The 14,520-nt window shown below is 36.4% G+C and overlaps 1 protein-coding gene across 2 annotated transcripts in view; it reads left to right on the top strand.

Annotated features, from left to right (window-relative positions):
* LOC135712737 (heterogeneous nuclear ribonucleoprotein L-like) overlaps positions 1-14,154 on the top strand; it is a 649,787-nt gene extending 635,633 nt beyond the window's left edge. For both annotated transcript variants that reach the window (XM_065235779.1, XM_065235780.1), the window contains one exon: positions 4,638-14,154. In XM_065235779.1, coding sequence (XP_065091851.1) covers positions 4,638-4,870 — 233 coding nt within the window. In that variant the 3' untranslated portion in view covers positions 4,871-14,154. The remainder of the gene's footprint in view (positions 1-4,637) is intronic.
* Positions 14,155-14,520: the final 366 nt, after the last annotated feature.

Raw genomic sequence — 14,520 nt, 5'->3', positions numbered from 1 at the left:
TTAGAACTCAGATATAAAAAATAAGTCAATTGATCGAGAGTCTTTCAAAGACGATAGTTTTTGTTTAACTGCAGAAGGTTATAAATTGTCCTCTAATCTATGGGAGCTCTTCGAAATCGCCGTGAACTCATGGATTCCTTTGCAACATATCGGATGAGATCTTTTGTTTATTGTTCTTTTAACATTCATTCCATTATTATATGACACAGATGACGGTCCAACCAGGGCACCCAATTGAAGCAATTTGGATGGGGAGAGTGGAATTGCCAACTTCCTGTCGTTAACAGATCGTGAATTGAAGGCTGGCTCTTCGTCCCCACTCCTTGGGACATCCCCTAGTGCGATAGCTTGTACATTACCGGGGGTTGTAGGATTTTATTGTTGGAAGGAGATTCTCTTTGATCCAGCGGAGTGTCTCTGCTTACAGTTTCGCCCTCCGTTTTTGGCCCTTCATACAATGGTAAATTGAATACAATCAGGCGTTGTACTTGATCAAGTCGTACGAGGTGGACAGTCCACTGTCTAATGGTTGTGCCTGCAACAATGAGTGGTTTCCTTTACATACACACATACATAAGAGCTACTTCATGTTACCTGAAAATCATTCAAAAATCACGCTTATGAAATTCATATTTGTTGTTCATAAATCGAGTCTTATGAATTTCTGTGTATAAAACCAAAATTGTGCAGATTCATAAGTCATGCCTTATGGAATTCTTAAGTTTTTTTTTTGCTTCAGTGATGGCTACAAACAGGAGGTGGTAAGTTACACTCAAAAAATTCCACAAGATCGAAGTGTTTAAATACTTGATTTTTTAAATGCACAATCACATTTACTTTAAGTGTATTTTACCATGGTTCAATGTGTTATACACGTTAATTTATAGTATTTCAAATTTTGAAATGTTGAAATTCAAGTTGCACATTGAATCACACTACTGTTCAAAACAGATGGATTTAAAGTGTTTTGCATGCGATGTGAATTGCTTGCTCAGAAAGGTAAACATCGAAAACAAGAGTTGTGACTTTATCCTACACTCAGAATAATTTTCACGTCAATGCTACGTGAAAACATACGTAGATTTTTTCCATCGTACTTTTCACATAAGAGCTATGTGATTCTCATGTAGGGGCACTCATTTTATGAAACTTAACCGCCATAGGCTAATCACATAGAAGTTACGTGATTTGGTCGGTGACATTCATTGGAGGATTCTAGTATCAATATTTGACACTGTTCCTAATATTCCTTTAATTTATTAAAATTTACTAAGTAAACCACATAAGCATTTTTTATATTCGAAACGCAGCACAAATCTGGACGATCATGAAGATGGGATTAAATGCTTTTTGCCCTTGATGAAGAAACTGCTGGACAGCTTGACATCATTCTGTTGAGTACGATGAAACAGTCTGTTTGTTTTTGTCAAAGAGAAACAAATAATCCATAATTTACTTACATCTTGCCACATTCTTTAAAAAATACCGAAGCCCATTATTATGCTGCCATGATTTGCACCGCTCTGAGTGTACGTACCACTCTTTTTTTTACATGTGGACATCTCATAAGCTTTACGTGAAACGCACATAGACTCAGTGCTATGTGAAAATCACGTACATTTTTATTGATTATGTAGGGGTGTTAAACAAGGTGTGAAATTCAAGGGACATCACGTACATTCTACGTGAGCCACGTAAAACTGAGAGGAGAGGAAAAAGTGAGAACTTACGTGATTTTTCACGTAGCTTCAACGTGTAGATTATTTTGAGTGTATCAACCCGCCTCATATATGAGAACAACCGTGGCACAGTGAGATCGAACGAAGACTCCGGCAGTAGCACACCCCAACAGTCCATGATCGAATCCCAAATCAGATCCATTAAAAAGATATGTGAAAGCTCTGGCCTCTGGCAGTTTTGTTTATATATTTGTCGATTCATTTTAGAGTCGGTAAAGTAGAAGTCGATAAAGTAGAATATTGTAGAATATTGAACTATGATGTGCAAAGCTATTGATATCACCAAATGAGGCACATAGAATCCGAGTGTGTCACAATTCAAATCCATAATGTTCAGGCATGATTCATAGCATAAGATTCACACATGAAATGGATGTGTTTCACAATAAGCGCAAAATTAAGTGTGAGACACATGATGATGACGTGTGGAATTTTTTGAGTGCAGCTTTATTCATATCATACACTGAGGCAAATGAACGTAAGAATTCCATAAGATCCACAATTCCAAAAGTATTATGAAACCTCACTATCAAGAAGTGTTCACTTGGCTGTCGACAGAAGCAGGCCACTCTCGATGTGTGTCACGCGATCGTCTGTTTACTCGGCAGCAACCGTTGTGTGGTCCTCCATCAGCAGTTCTTTCGGTCGATGCGTCGTCGACTTTGGAAAGCAACCGTTTCGTGATGAGTGTGTGAGTATTGACTGGATTCACTGGAAGCGGCTCCCGTTCTGATGAAGGAGGCTTATTTTATAGCGGAAGATAAAGGGTTTATTGTGTTGTACCTTTTGACTATAATTTTAAGATGTTCACTATCTAGAACAAGAATCCTCGGCTCTGTGAAGTTAATTCGATTGAGCTTTATCAAATAAATAATTAAACAACTTACTATCAAGAGACGAAGCATTCCTGTCATTTTCAAATAACGAAGCTCTCATGTGATTAATTCTCATATTTTGACGTAGAACTACGTCTTTGTCGACTATACTATAGTGTATGGTGAAATAGTGTTAGGTTTTGAACGATTATAACTGTGTCGTTTATAGATGAAATTAAAATCCAAATACACCAATCGATAGGATATTACTTTACGGATCTGCTAAAATAAATAGTTTTCAAATTTTCCATAAAAAACTTTTGAAAAATGTGCAAATGATGCCCCCGACTACCATTCAACTAGTTTTTGAATTCTAATGTGATTGGTGTAATGGTGTCACATGATAAGTTTTATTCGTTTGAGGTCGCAATTAGCCTCATGCCTCACATAAACCGCAGCATGTTCCGGTCAAATTTCCGGCACCGGTTGACCGATTCCAAAAAAATATGTGCTCTATGTGACCATAATACCTTTCATTTAGCGGCTGTTGATTGGTTTATGATACTCGGTCCTGCGGGCCCTTAAGCATACAAATGGTACTTTGTATAATAGGTCCAATCATTATGCATTTTTAGGTCCAACCATTGCTGAATAAAAACGTTCAATAAAATCCTATTAGAGAACATAATGGATAATTATAAGAAACTAGAATGGTAGACTTTTTCACCAAACACACGATTTTCATGCCCATATATGCATAGGAAAAATCCATTACCCTACACTAGGGCAAGTTGAAACGCGTGGGGAAGTTGAAACGGTAGATGTATCTCTTAGCGGAAGTGAGTAAACACTGATATTATTTCTAATATAGTAGTTTGCGGTAGCACATAATGCCTCTCAAAAATAATAACAGTGAATATTCAGTTTTTTAAGAGATGCACGTAACCTTTCAACTTACCCCGGTGTACCTTAACTATGATGCTTACTATCAAAACATTGAACAGGTGGAGAACCTGTATACAAGCTTTTGCTCTGACTTTGAAATTCAAGAACTGATTCCCCCTAATTTCAATTAATGTTGTACTAAACACCTACTAAACATCTAATTACTACGTCTTTTTGAACTTTACTGGGGTGCTACTCCAATATATATATATAACGGCTTGTTTAGGACCCCACATTTAAATTTTAATAGATTATAACATTCCAGGAAAAATACTTGAACCAACATTAAACCATAACCGAAACATTGAAATACTTAAAAAAGTTAAGATAAAGTATAATAGTAATGCATGGCATACATCAAATTTGCGTAGTTCTACGTCATACTGCGGTCGTGTCTAGGAAACAACCCTTTAATTTTTTTGGAAACCAAATTACTAGTAAAATTAGATAAATTGCCACAATCAATAGCATGTTATCGTGAGAGTAAAAATATTAAAAAATAAAATAAAATTACAATTTATTAATAAATGAGCTCGTTATTACACTTTTTACAACACTGTCACGTGCCGTCATGACAAAACAATCGATGAAAATTTAGCGAAAATCTCTGTCACTGTATTTTCGTCTTATGATAGTGACAGAGTCTGCTCTGTAAATATCGCGTGGAATTTTTCATTTTCAATGATATTTTCCACCACTGGCTACGATAATAAGTTGTGTTTATGGAATTCATAAGTGTCTTATAAAACCAAAATTTTCGAGGTTCATAAGTCATGCCTTATGGAATTCTTAGGATTATTTGCCTTAGTGTACAGCAGATTTTCTCAATCTATAGGTTGCGAATTGCAGGAATTCTGAAAACTTGGATTGACTTATTCTGACTGAGTTTTATATTTAGTTTGACGATTCTAGTTAGGCCATATTCGTCGTGCGTTAGGGGCATTCTAATGTTTTTTAGATCATTTCGGGTTGTTTTCAAACCGGTTATAACGCCCAGTTGGCCTTACAATGTCTGTCTACAATATTGGTGGATTTCGGAGTTATAGTAGAATTTCTCAAAGACGGTCGCAACCATCGCTGCCTTGGCGTACCTAGTTCATGATTCAACAATTTTCCATGTTTTCTTTTCATCCCGCAGGCACAAAATTCCCGTTTATTATGAAGCTGTGCTTCTCCTCGTCCAAGACGATGAACGGTGCGTGGAGTAACGAGAACATCGAAAACATGGGCATGGGCATGGCACCGGCACCTGGCAACCCGATGTCGGCAGCGGTCGCGACAGCCTCCGCCGTGGCAGCAGCGTCCGGTGGTGTGACGCCCATTTCGGTGACGGGCAGCCATCTCAAATCCGAACACGATGAACCAATGTAAGATGGAGTCCATGTCGTTAGAAGGAAAGCAAAAGCAACGACGTAACTCGTTCGTCAGCTCTCACCCCACCATCAACGATCATCATCGCCATCGTCAGCACCATCCAAGACCACACATACACACCCCCCATGTAATGTCCTTTCCAATTCGATTCGAGACTACACGGCGGAAGATCTATCTTGATAACATCCACTTATTGAAGGGAGAAAACATTGAAACAATATCAAAGCTAAATTTAAGGCACAGTCCAACGTCCGTCAAGACATAACCTAAATAGTGTATTGCTAGAGGAACTTTAAGAAGAGCATAATTCGACATCGTCAAAATGTACAGAGGATACCTTTTTCGCGCCACAAACATTGGCGGAATTTTAGGGCAAGGTCATCAATTTTTAACCAAAAAACACAATTCTCAACATCCTAAAAGCTCCTATTTTTTCCGGATTATTCATTTGTTAATTTTTCGTTCACACAACTGAGAGCAATGAAATCGTCATTAGAGAAGAAGGGAGAACAGCAGTGAGGAACACTGAAAGAAAAAGACATTATTTATTGCATAGTTCGATAAGGCACTCTTTAGAGGTTAGGATTCATTCTCCTTTGTTTTCACAGTTTACGTAAGCTTGGAAAGAGCGGAAACTTCTTTTTCTGAGATAAGAGAAAGGATTTTCCTTTTTCTGTATAGATAATGTAATGATTCGTAATTATAATTTCTTATTGTGTTAGTTGGAAGTGCAAAAAGGCAGGAGAGTAAAAAATAATTTGTTGAACTATTTGAGATAATATACAAAACAAAAGAAAACAAACAATCTGCGTAGTGAAATTAATTAGTTTCAAATTGTACATCGCGATGTGAAGAGGATAAAAACGAAGAAGAAACAAAAAGCGTCAAATAAGTGAATTGGCAAAATTATGTTCTAGTGATTAAGTTAGTAGTAAACAAACAAAAAACAACTGTATAGAATCGTTTTTATTTCTACTATTTTCTGTCCCAAAAAACAACAGAAACAACAACAACAATCATCACAATTAAATTAACACAGCAAACACTCTTTACACACATACATATACAAAACATGAACATATGGTAAACAACCACACGTGTATAGCGAAAACAAAGGCACGCGACTGTGCGACACCACATCTATACTCTACTACTACTACTACTACTACACTGAAACAAAACAGCAAATGCATCAAATGAGAAAGAGTGTAGTTTCCCCTCGGAATCGGAAGTCTTCGATAAGAAAAAAGTATGCGAGGGGAACGACTATGGTTATCATTTTGGTTGCTCTTCTCTTAGGTATTACAAACAATGTTTTGTTAGTGAAATGAAACGAAATGACAATTCAAACTGCAAGAATGGAAAATTTCCAAGCGAAACCATGCTACTTCTTTCGTCAGATATGTTAGTTGTTAGGAAAGTTAGTTCATTTTTTGTACATTTTTATACAAAATAAAATTATTAAAAAAAAACTTTCATTTTTAAGGCTAGACGATAGAACACCGAGAGTGAGAGAATGAGACGCTACCCGAGAAGCTACAGCGTATGACAAAGAAAACAAATTGTTATTTTTTTTTAGGATATTTTTTATGATTTTTTTAAACTTGTTTTCTTTTTTTGTTACACTGCAAATCTTCCACCTTTTAGAATGTTAGTTTGTTTTCCTTCCATAACCGATTTGTTCATTTACTAGCGATTAAGTTTCAACCCTTCTACCATCTACTACTTTCAGTTACTTTTAGGAAGACTATACGAAGCGAGATTCTTACTTCACAATCAATTTTTCTGAAACGAAAGCCAAAAAGAAGCCAATACTGATGACTGCCATGGTGCAGTGGACAAATGAAAAAAAGAGACTACTATTTGTTGTTGAGAGGTAAAAATAAAGAAGCCACACGAGCAGTAAAATACCGAATGTTGTCCAATTGATTGTGAAACTTGCGGTCCCTTGAGTTGATTCCCTTTTCCCGTGTTTTGGTTCGATTCTTCCCTTGATTTTCATTGGTTAACATTTTTTTCAGTTAAGAAGCAACATATCCCACACAAAAAAAAACACATACAGATACAGCAACAGAAAAGAACACACATATTTCGAGGAATAACTCAAATGCATACCAGAGTAAGGAGAAAGAAAAAGAACTCTAATTCTTAAGAAGCATATTACCAAGAGGAAAAGATGATGCATATTTATATTTACAACAAATTTGTCAGATTGAACAAGTCTTAAAACATATTGTATAAAGAAGAGAAGAAAAATAATCAATAATGTATGGTGGTCCAATGTTGAAATAATATCATTTTATTATTATTATTAAACAAAAATATTGCGATAAACACAAAACAAAAATAACCAATAATAACTAAAGAAAAGTTCTAGTAAATGCATTGCAAAAAAAAACACACAAACAAACTCCATTCAGGTCGCCGGGAAGTTCTATACAACTTCACGCGTCGACCAAGTGAGATAAAATATCGTAGAAGCAAAGGAAAAGCAGAATATCATTTTATCCATCTACTAAAAGCAAACTCAAATGCGGCTCTTTGTTGGAAAGGGCGAACGAATCAATTATTAGTTTAAAGAACGGCAATCAGAACTCTTATCAGAACAAAACCCCTGCGCATCGTAGAAGAACAAACCGTCGTCGTCGATGTTTGTTACTTCTCCTGCCAGAATCCCCCGTTATCCTCCGACACTTTCCACCTCCCCAAGGGTCCCCCCCCACACGACCTACACATTCAGAATTAACGACAGACCGCATCTCCGTCTAGTGAAAGAAGTTATACAATTGTAGGACATCAGAGGAACATCATATCGCAAACTCTCCGATAGGCAATTATTTTCCGTTATCTATTACCAATTAACGAAAGGCTGTGGATGTGTAAATGTTTTGTTATGTATGTGCGTAAGGTTTTAAGAGAGAAAACAAAAAAAAAACATAAACTAGCAAAAAGAAGACGAAGCAAATCTATCCTAATCGATTTCGTTTGTTTCTTAAATTGCCACTTTGTATTTATATTAGTCAAAAAAAAAAAAGGCAAGCCAATGCAAGCAAACTCTCTTTGTTAGTTTTATTCGCAGTGTTGTGTAAGACGTTTAAGGTAATTAAATTTGATGAACACAAATCAATATGTGAAAACAAAAAAAATAAGGGCGCTAATTAGACGATATAGAAGAGGAAACTACGACTAGTATGTGTTGTGTACTGCTGGATAAAACTACCACTACTATTACTTACTGCAACTACTACTACTACTACTACTAAAACTACTACAAATACAATATCAAACACCGGAAAAGCAATCAGTTGACAAGAAAACCAAAAAAAAAATCGAGAAAAAATGTCATGAAATCAACATTCTAGTATTAAAACTGAGCACACACGTAAAGAGACACAGAAAAAAAGGTAGTAGGTAACATTAGAAAACCAACACGAATATCTTGAAACATGTTGCTCAATCAAAGTCGTAATATTGATGTGTGTGTGTAATTTGTTTTTGTTTGCAATTTTTGCACGAGTTAGATCGTTTTCTTGTTGGCTTGAAAAATTATTTAAAAAATTACCATGGAAGCAACTAAAATGAGTCGACCGATACTGTTTTGGGAGTTTGTAAAATATTCAATACGCGTATCAAGGTGTACTTGGAGAGAATCCTTAAGCCTCGGCTTCATTTGTCGAATTTGAAAGCACGGGTCTCGTGATATTCGTGAGATGCAAATCTTCTGTACACGCATGTGAAGAAGGATTCTAACCTTAAGTAGTCCTGTGACGATATCGATAAATATCGGGTCTAAATTATCGATACGATAACCGATATTTAAAAATCCGATATCAAAGATAATCGAAATTCTAACTTGGTATTCAATTAACACGAGGGAATGGTTGAATGCCAGAATAGCCTAAGGACAACCAAGTGAGCGTCTAACTCCGAACGGAAGGACATTTATTTATACGAGAGATGTTATTTTTTGGTACTTGGAGGACAAGTAAGAAGCGTAAATTTCCATCCGGAATAACCCTCTAGCGACAATCGATTTTGCGCTAGTACGTAGTTTCGGAAGTAGTCGGCTGTATAACGTATCAGTGTGCGATTTTCCATTCAATATCGGATAGCGGATAAATACGACATCGTCACATCACTAACCTTACACGCAGAAAAATGGATTTATGTTTGAGGGCCTAATGTATTTTGTTATTGATTCAAACATATTGTATTGTATCACTTTTTCAACGAAACATATTTTTGAATCAACAAAATGGTTTTTAGAATCAACAATATAACAGATTATTGCCTCTACAACCGGTTTGTTGATTCAAAAATATTTTTCTTTGATCTAACCGAGTAATATATTTGAATCAATACCAAACCAAAAATATATCCATTTGAATTTAAAAATCATTTGAAATCATTGAATTTAAAAATCATTTCTCTTTGAAATTGAGACTGGCATGTCTAAACAGAGAAAAAAAATACCCTAAATTTAAGTTCTTTTTACTTAATTTTGCGTAATTTTGAGTTTTGCATCAAACTTACTGTTGTCAAAAACGGAACGAGAGATTCGATTTTCTCATGACTATCGTTCAATAAGCTACTAGCTACTAGTGAGTATTTAAGACATTCTCAAATTTGAGTCAATTGAACTTAATTTTGGGTAGAAAATACTCACGAGTAAGTAATTTCTTTGCCGTAGTCAAATGTAAACTACTACAAGCGCTTTACTGAACATTAGCTTATTGAACGGAAGATGAGTGAAAAGAACTTAATTTTGGGTAATTTTTCAATTCCGTGTAAGGTTTTCTTACATAAAAGCTAAAAAAGACGCATACAATCCCGCCATCTATCGCTGAACGGTTAAAGCTCCGAGCAAATTTTTTCGATCCGATAGTTTCGACTTTGCTCAAGCATTATAGCAGTTGTCCCTTGGATTCTAGTCTGCTGATATGCTATCTGCAATTGAAGGCAACATTTTCCGTTTGTCTTGCTATATGCATGCATGTATGAAAGCTGCATTATGTTAGACGAGTTAGTTTCCTGATGGTACTTTGCTACTTTGGTAGACAAAGGAGCTTTTGCGAACTTTCGGAGCACACCAAATTTTAGTTTTCATTATCAGTAAAACGGTTTGCTGGATCATGATCGGCAACAAAAAAGCTTTACTGAAAAACAGCAAACGATATTTTTACCGAAAAATTCAGCTAACATAAACGGTTTGCTGGACACCCAGCAAAGTTGTCAATCAGTTAGCGTCACAGTCGCAAGTATTTGAATTCGTACGATTCGTACAAACCACCGAGGAGGAGGAGATAAACATAACTACAAATATATAAATTTATGTTGGTAAGAGCACTGCTTATAATATATGTTAATAAATTATGCATGGAAAAGACCTTGGCGATTTTGTCTTTATTATTTGTGTATTTGTATCAAAAATCTTCAATAGAAGCTGCCAGCCCCAAGTGAAAATAAATTCGATTTACTGAGTTTATTCAGCAAAATGCTGTGAGCTGTCAGAATTTTTTAATGCTGAAAAATCAGTGAAGAAATATTGCTGAAAATTTTGCTGATTATCAGTAAAATGTTCACATTTTGACAGAAGTTGGATTTACTGGAAAATTCAGCAGCATTATTTTGCTAGAAAGTTTGCTGATCTTTCATCAAGTTTAAAATCAGCAAAATTCTGGTGAGTTTCAGCCATTTAAATTTGTTGTGAGACGTTCTTTCTCAAAGACGTAGCCAGGATTGGAAACAGAACAGGATGTTTGTTGGTGATGGGTCATTAGACCAAATTCCACTACTTATGCGTTAACGTCTTAAATGGGAAATTGCTTTGCAGATATTCATCCCTGTTCTATATTTCGTTCGAAACAGTTTTTTTTTCTTTAGTATGGGAAGCGTGGGAACTCGGCTTCGAACGAAAAAGCGAATAGACGGTGACTGTTATCACCTCACTAGTGACAGCGAGTCACCTTACCTCACTTGCGACGCAGAATAAGTCTCATTATTTCCGAGCAGACTTCTAGAGTAACATTTGAAAGGGGCCTATGTCCAAAACGTAAATATATCAGAAAATAAATTTTAAATTTTTCCGCCACTATTCATTTCATATTTAAGAAAATTGAAGTATTTAAGGCATTTATATTGTTCACAATAACAATTGTAACTGTATCTCAGTATGCAACATCCTAAATATGCGAAAAGCTTTCAATTTAATAATTTGGTAACAATTTAATTTCATAAATTAATAAGCCTTTTTGTGAATCTTTCAATGGATAGGCGTTTTTGTTAAGCCGTAGTGCTTGTAATAAGAAATAGTACGACCTTTGCTAAGCCTTTTCGCAACGTCAAATAAATTCAAAGCAAATCATCGGCCCTGCCTCAATCAGTAAGGTTTAGTAACGAACTGCTCATTTTTTAATAACTGTGCACACAGTTGACGAAACATAGTTCTTTTTTAAGCAGTTAAAGCGTTTTATAGATACGTAAAAAGTAGATTTTAATTCAAGTAATAAACTGTATTTGTTTTTGCGTTGCAAAAATGAAGTGAGAAATGCTCGCTGCACATCTCGGATTGTAAGTGTAAAAATTCATTGGTGTTGATTCAATTGTAAGGAAAATTATAGGAAACTATGATCCTAATCTATCAATTACTTTAAAGAAAAACATATTTTATCAACTGAGTGAAAATTTATTCACTCATATTCTTGTTTTCGTTCGAACCGTATTTTCCATACAAAAAAAAAAAGTTTTTTTGTGTGGAAAATATGGTTCGAACGAAAACAAGAACATGGGTGATTAACAAATGAGCGGTTGGTGTGTACAACCGAGCATGCCAAGCATGTGGCTCACGCCTGATGGATATGCTTTCCACACTAAAATTCACGGGCGCATTATGTTCCACTTATGGGCGGTATGCTCCAACTCGGATTAACTTTTAATACCGTGCCTGTTTGGATGTTCTGCAATTTTTTTACTTAGAGTCGTGTTGATTTACTCTGATGTCGACATCAAAGCAGTCGGACAATTTTGATCAGGATTTAATCCGAGGATGATACCGGTTGGAGTTTAACACCATTAGAGTAACAAACAGCTTGGTACTGCGGACTCACTTAATATGCATGTCAACTGAGAGCTAGTGTGAACTGTCAAATGGAAGCCAAACATTCAGAAGCCACAAATGTGGTTACTCTTCTTATCGATAGTCAAGCATTGTCATCTCATACTTTTTCCTAACACTTCTCATATAAGTATGTAAACAAACATTATTAGAGTCATGGGGGCTCGAGCACTCCTGACTTGAAGCTTTTGTCAGGAATCAACTGATTAAGAGCAAAGCCATTTTATACTTAAGAAAATTTTCAAGCAGTTTTCATTGGCTCGCAAATTAAAATCGATTGGCTTCGCAGTAGCCAGACAATGAGTATTGTTGAAAATAACTACTATTTTTCTAACAAACCTTGTTACGTTTAGTCTATTTTAGAATGAAACATATTCATGGTTAAGAATAGTACATGTAGGCAAAATAGAAAAGTTTCCGTGTCAAACGAAAAATGATATGCTGCATGGGTGCGTCGCTTGAAGAAGGACTCGATAGAGCGAATTATCTATCCGCTGAAACCGACAAAGTAAACAAAGGAAAAAAAAATCTCAAATGGCGTTGACGGCGACTCTGTAGCTCTTTACTCCTATGGTAAAATCCATAAGCAAACGTCAGACTTTGGCGGACTTTGTAGTATCCTGTCAATCTTTTCTAGAAGAGACAATTTTTCGACGGTGCCATCAACGCCAAAGGAGCAGACCGTTTTTGTGCTTCGACAAGCTCGCGTGCTTTCGCTAGTCCGTGCGATAGATAGTAGCCCATTAGACTGATGCAAAATTCGACTTTTTTGCTCCACAGTGCTTAAATGGTTTCAAATCGGGTCCTGAGTAGCCTCCCAAAGTTACAACTCATTTGGTTGGAAACAGACTTCGCACAAGCCATTTGAAGTTTACATGTAAATTACTATGGGAAATCTCAACTTTTTGTTCATTGCCTTCTAGTTTTTTTTTCCATATTGAGCTGCGAAACAGTTCGATAGCCATTCTTATAGAAAATTTTCTCAGCTACAACTTTGCTGAAGATCGTTTCTATGTAAAACGAGACAGGAAAAAGTTATTAATTATTTAAGAGATTGGTAAACTTATGACATGATCAAGCAGCTGCTCTGTAGGCAACACTGTATTTTGCAGTGTGACATCCGGGACGGGACGTGACAATCGAGCTTCTCACTCTTCTTAATGTTTTTGAAGAATGCCCTTCGGAAAGTTGCACGTGGTGTTTGAAGGAGTAGACCAATGATGCCAGGAATGTAAAATATTTTTCTATTTTAAATTTGGATTTTATCCGGAGTTTCTACCGCAGTCTAGCAGCTTGAACATCATTTTTGCTCAACACAATAAAAATAACCATAAACAAACAACAATATCCATCGCTTAAAACACGCAGTGCACTCAATTTTTCAACTCTCCTTTCGCAAATATAAACAAATAACAACGCCATTGACGTCAACATTGATTCCGGCATCACTGCCAGCCAGATTGATGCGATCCCTCTATCCTTTTTATTCCACGATTGCTACTGTCAAATCGACCAATCAGAAACTGGCTCGGATTTGACAGAAAATTGGCTCGAAATCGCTACCCGATTGTCAAGTCCCGTCCCAGTGTGACATAGTAGCCAAGATTTTTGTGTCCTATTCAACGCCCCAGAAACACCAATGTTGCCTGCTGAGCAGTTTATTGAGCATGATCATAAGACATCAGCGCATTGAACCATAGATAACTTTTGATTCTTACATTTAATCAAAAAATGGTCTTCAGCAAAGTTGTAGCTGGGAAAATTTCCTATAAGCAAAGTTGAAAGCTTTTGAAGCAGACCGATATGGTGAATTGTTAGATAGAAATGAACAAAAATCTTGGTTTACCATAGTAATTCCCATACAAACTTCAAATGGTTTGTGCCATCTCAGTTTCTCACCAAATGGGTTCAAATTTTGAGAGGTTTGTCAGGATCCGATTTGGAATCGTTTAAGTATTGTGGAGCGAAAATTTCAAATTTTGCATCACTCTAGTAGCCCATACTGCGCAGAACTGTCCTGCCGCACTGTAGATGCGTCTGCAATCACAGTTTCTCCCCGAGAACCACTCGGCACGATTGATGGTCCACCAATCAGTCAGCCGTACAGCTCATTCTCATTCTCTCGGAGTTTCGATCGACTGTGGAGGCTGGTGGAGTTTGTGGATCCCGTATTAATGACTGTACATGAAAAAATGCAACAGACAAAAATGATCACCAAAAATTGATTTTAGATCGAGTATTTTTGAAACTCTCAGGAAATAAATAAACACATATTAGCTATGTTCTTGCAAAGTTGGTTTATTCAAGCTCCTCTCATAGGCTAATGCCCGCATATTCGACTTAACGCTACCCATCAAATCCTGTGCAACGCTTCCGCCATCTTTCTTACACACTTTCATACACTCTTTCTTCAAAACCTTGTCGTTTTTGAAGACCTTCCCTGTTTTCCGGAGCTTGCCCTTCATAATCGCCCACAATTTTTCTATTGGGTGAAGTTCTGGCGAGTTTGGCGGATTTGCCTCCTTCGGCACAA

Source organism: Ochlerotatus camptorhynchus, unplaced genomic scaffold, assembly GCF_037179485.1.
Source record: "Ochlerotatus camptorhynchus isolate MF236.1 unplaced genomic scaffold, CSIRO-AGI_Acam_v1.1 ptg000503l, whole genome shotgun sequence".
Lineage (NCBI taxonomy): Eukaryota > Metazoa > Arthropoda > Insecta > Diptera > Culicidae > Ochlerotatus > Ochlerotatus camptorhynchus.
The sequence above is the reverse complement of the archived record's forward strand: the minus strand, read 5'-3'. Positions and strand labels throughout refer to the sequence as shown.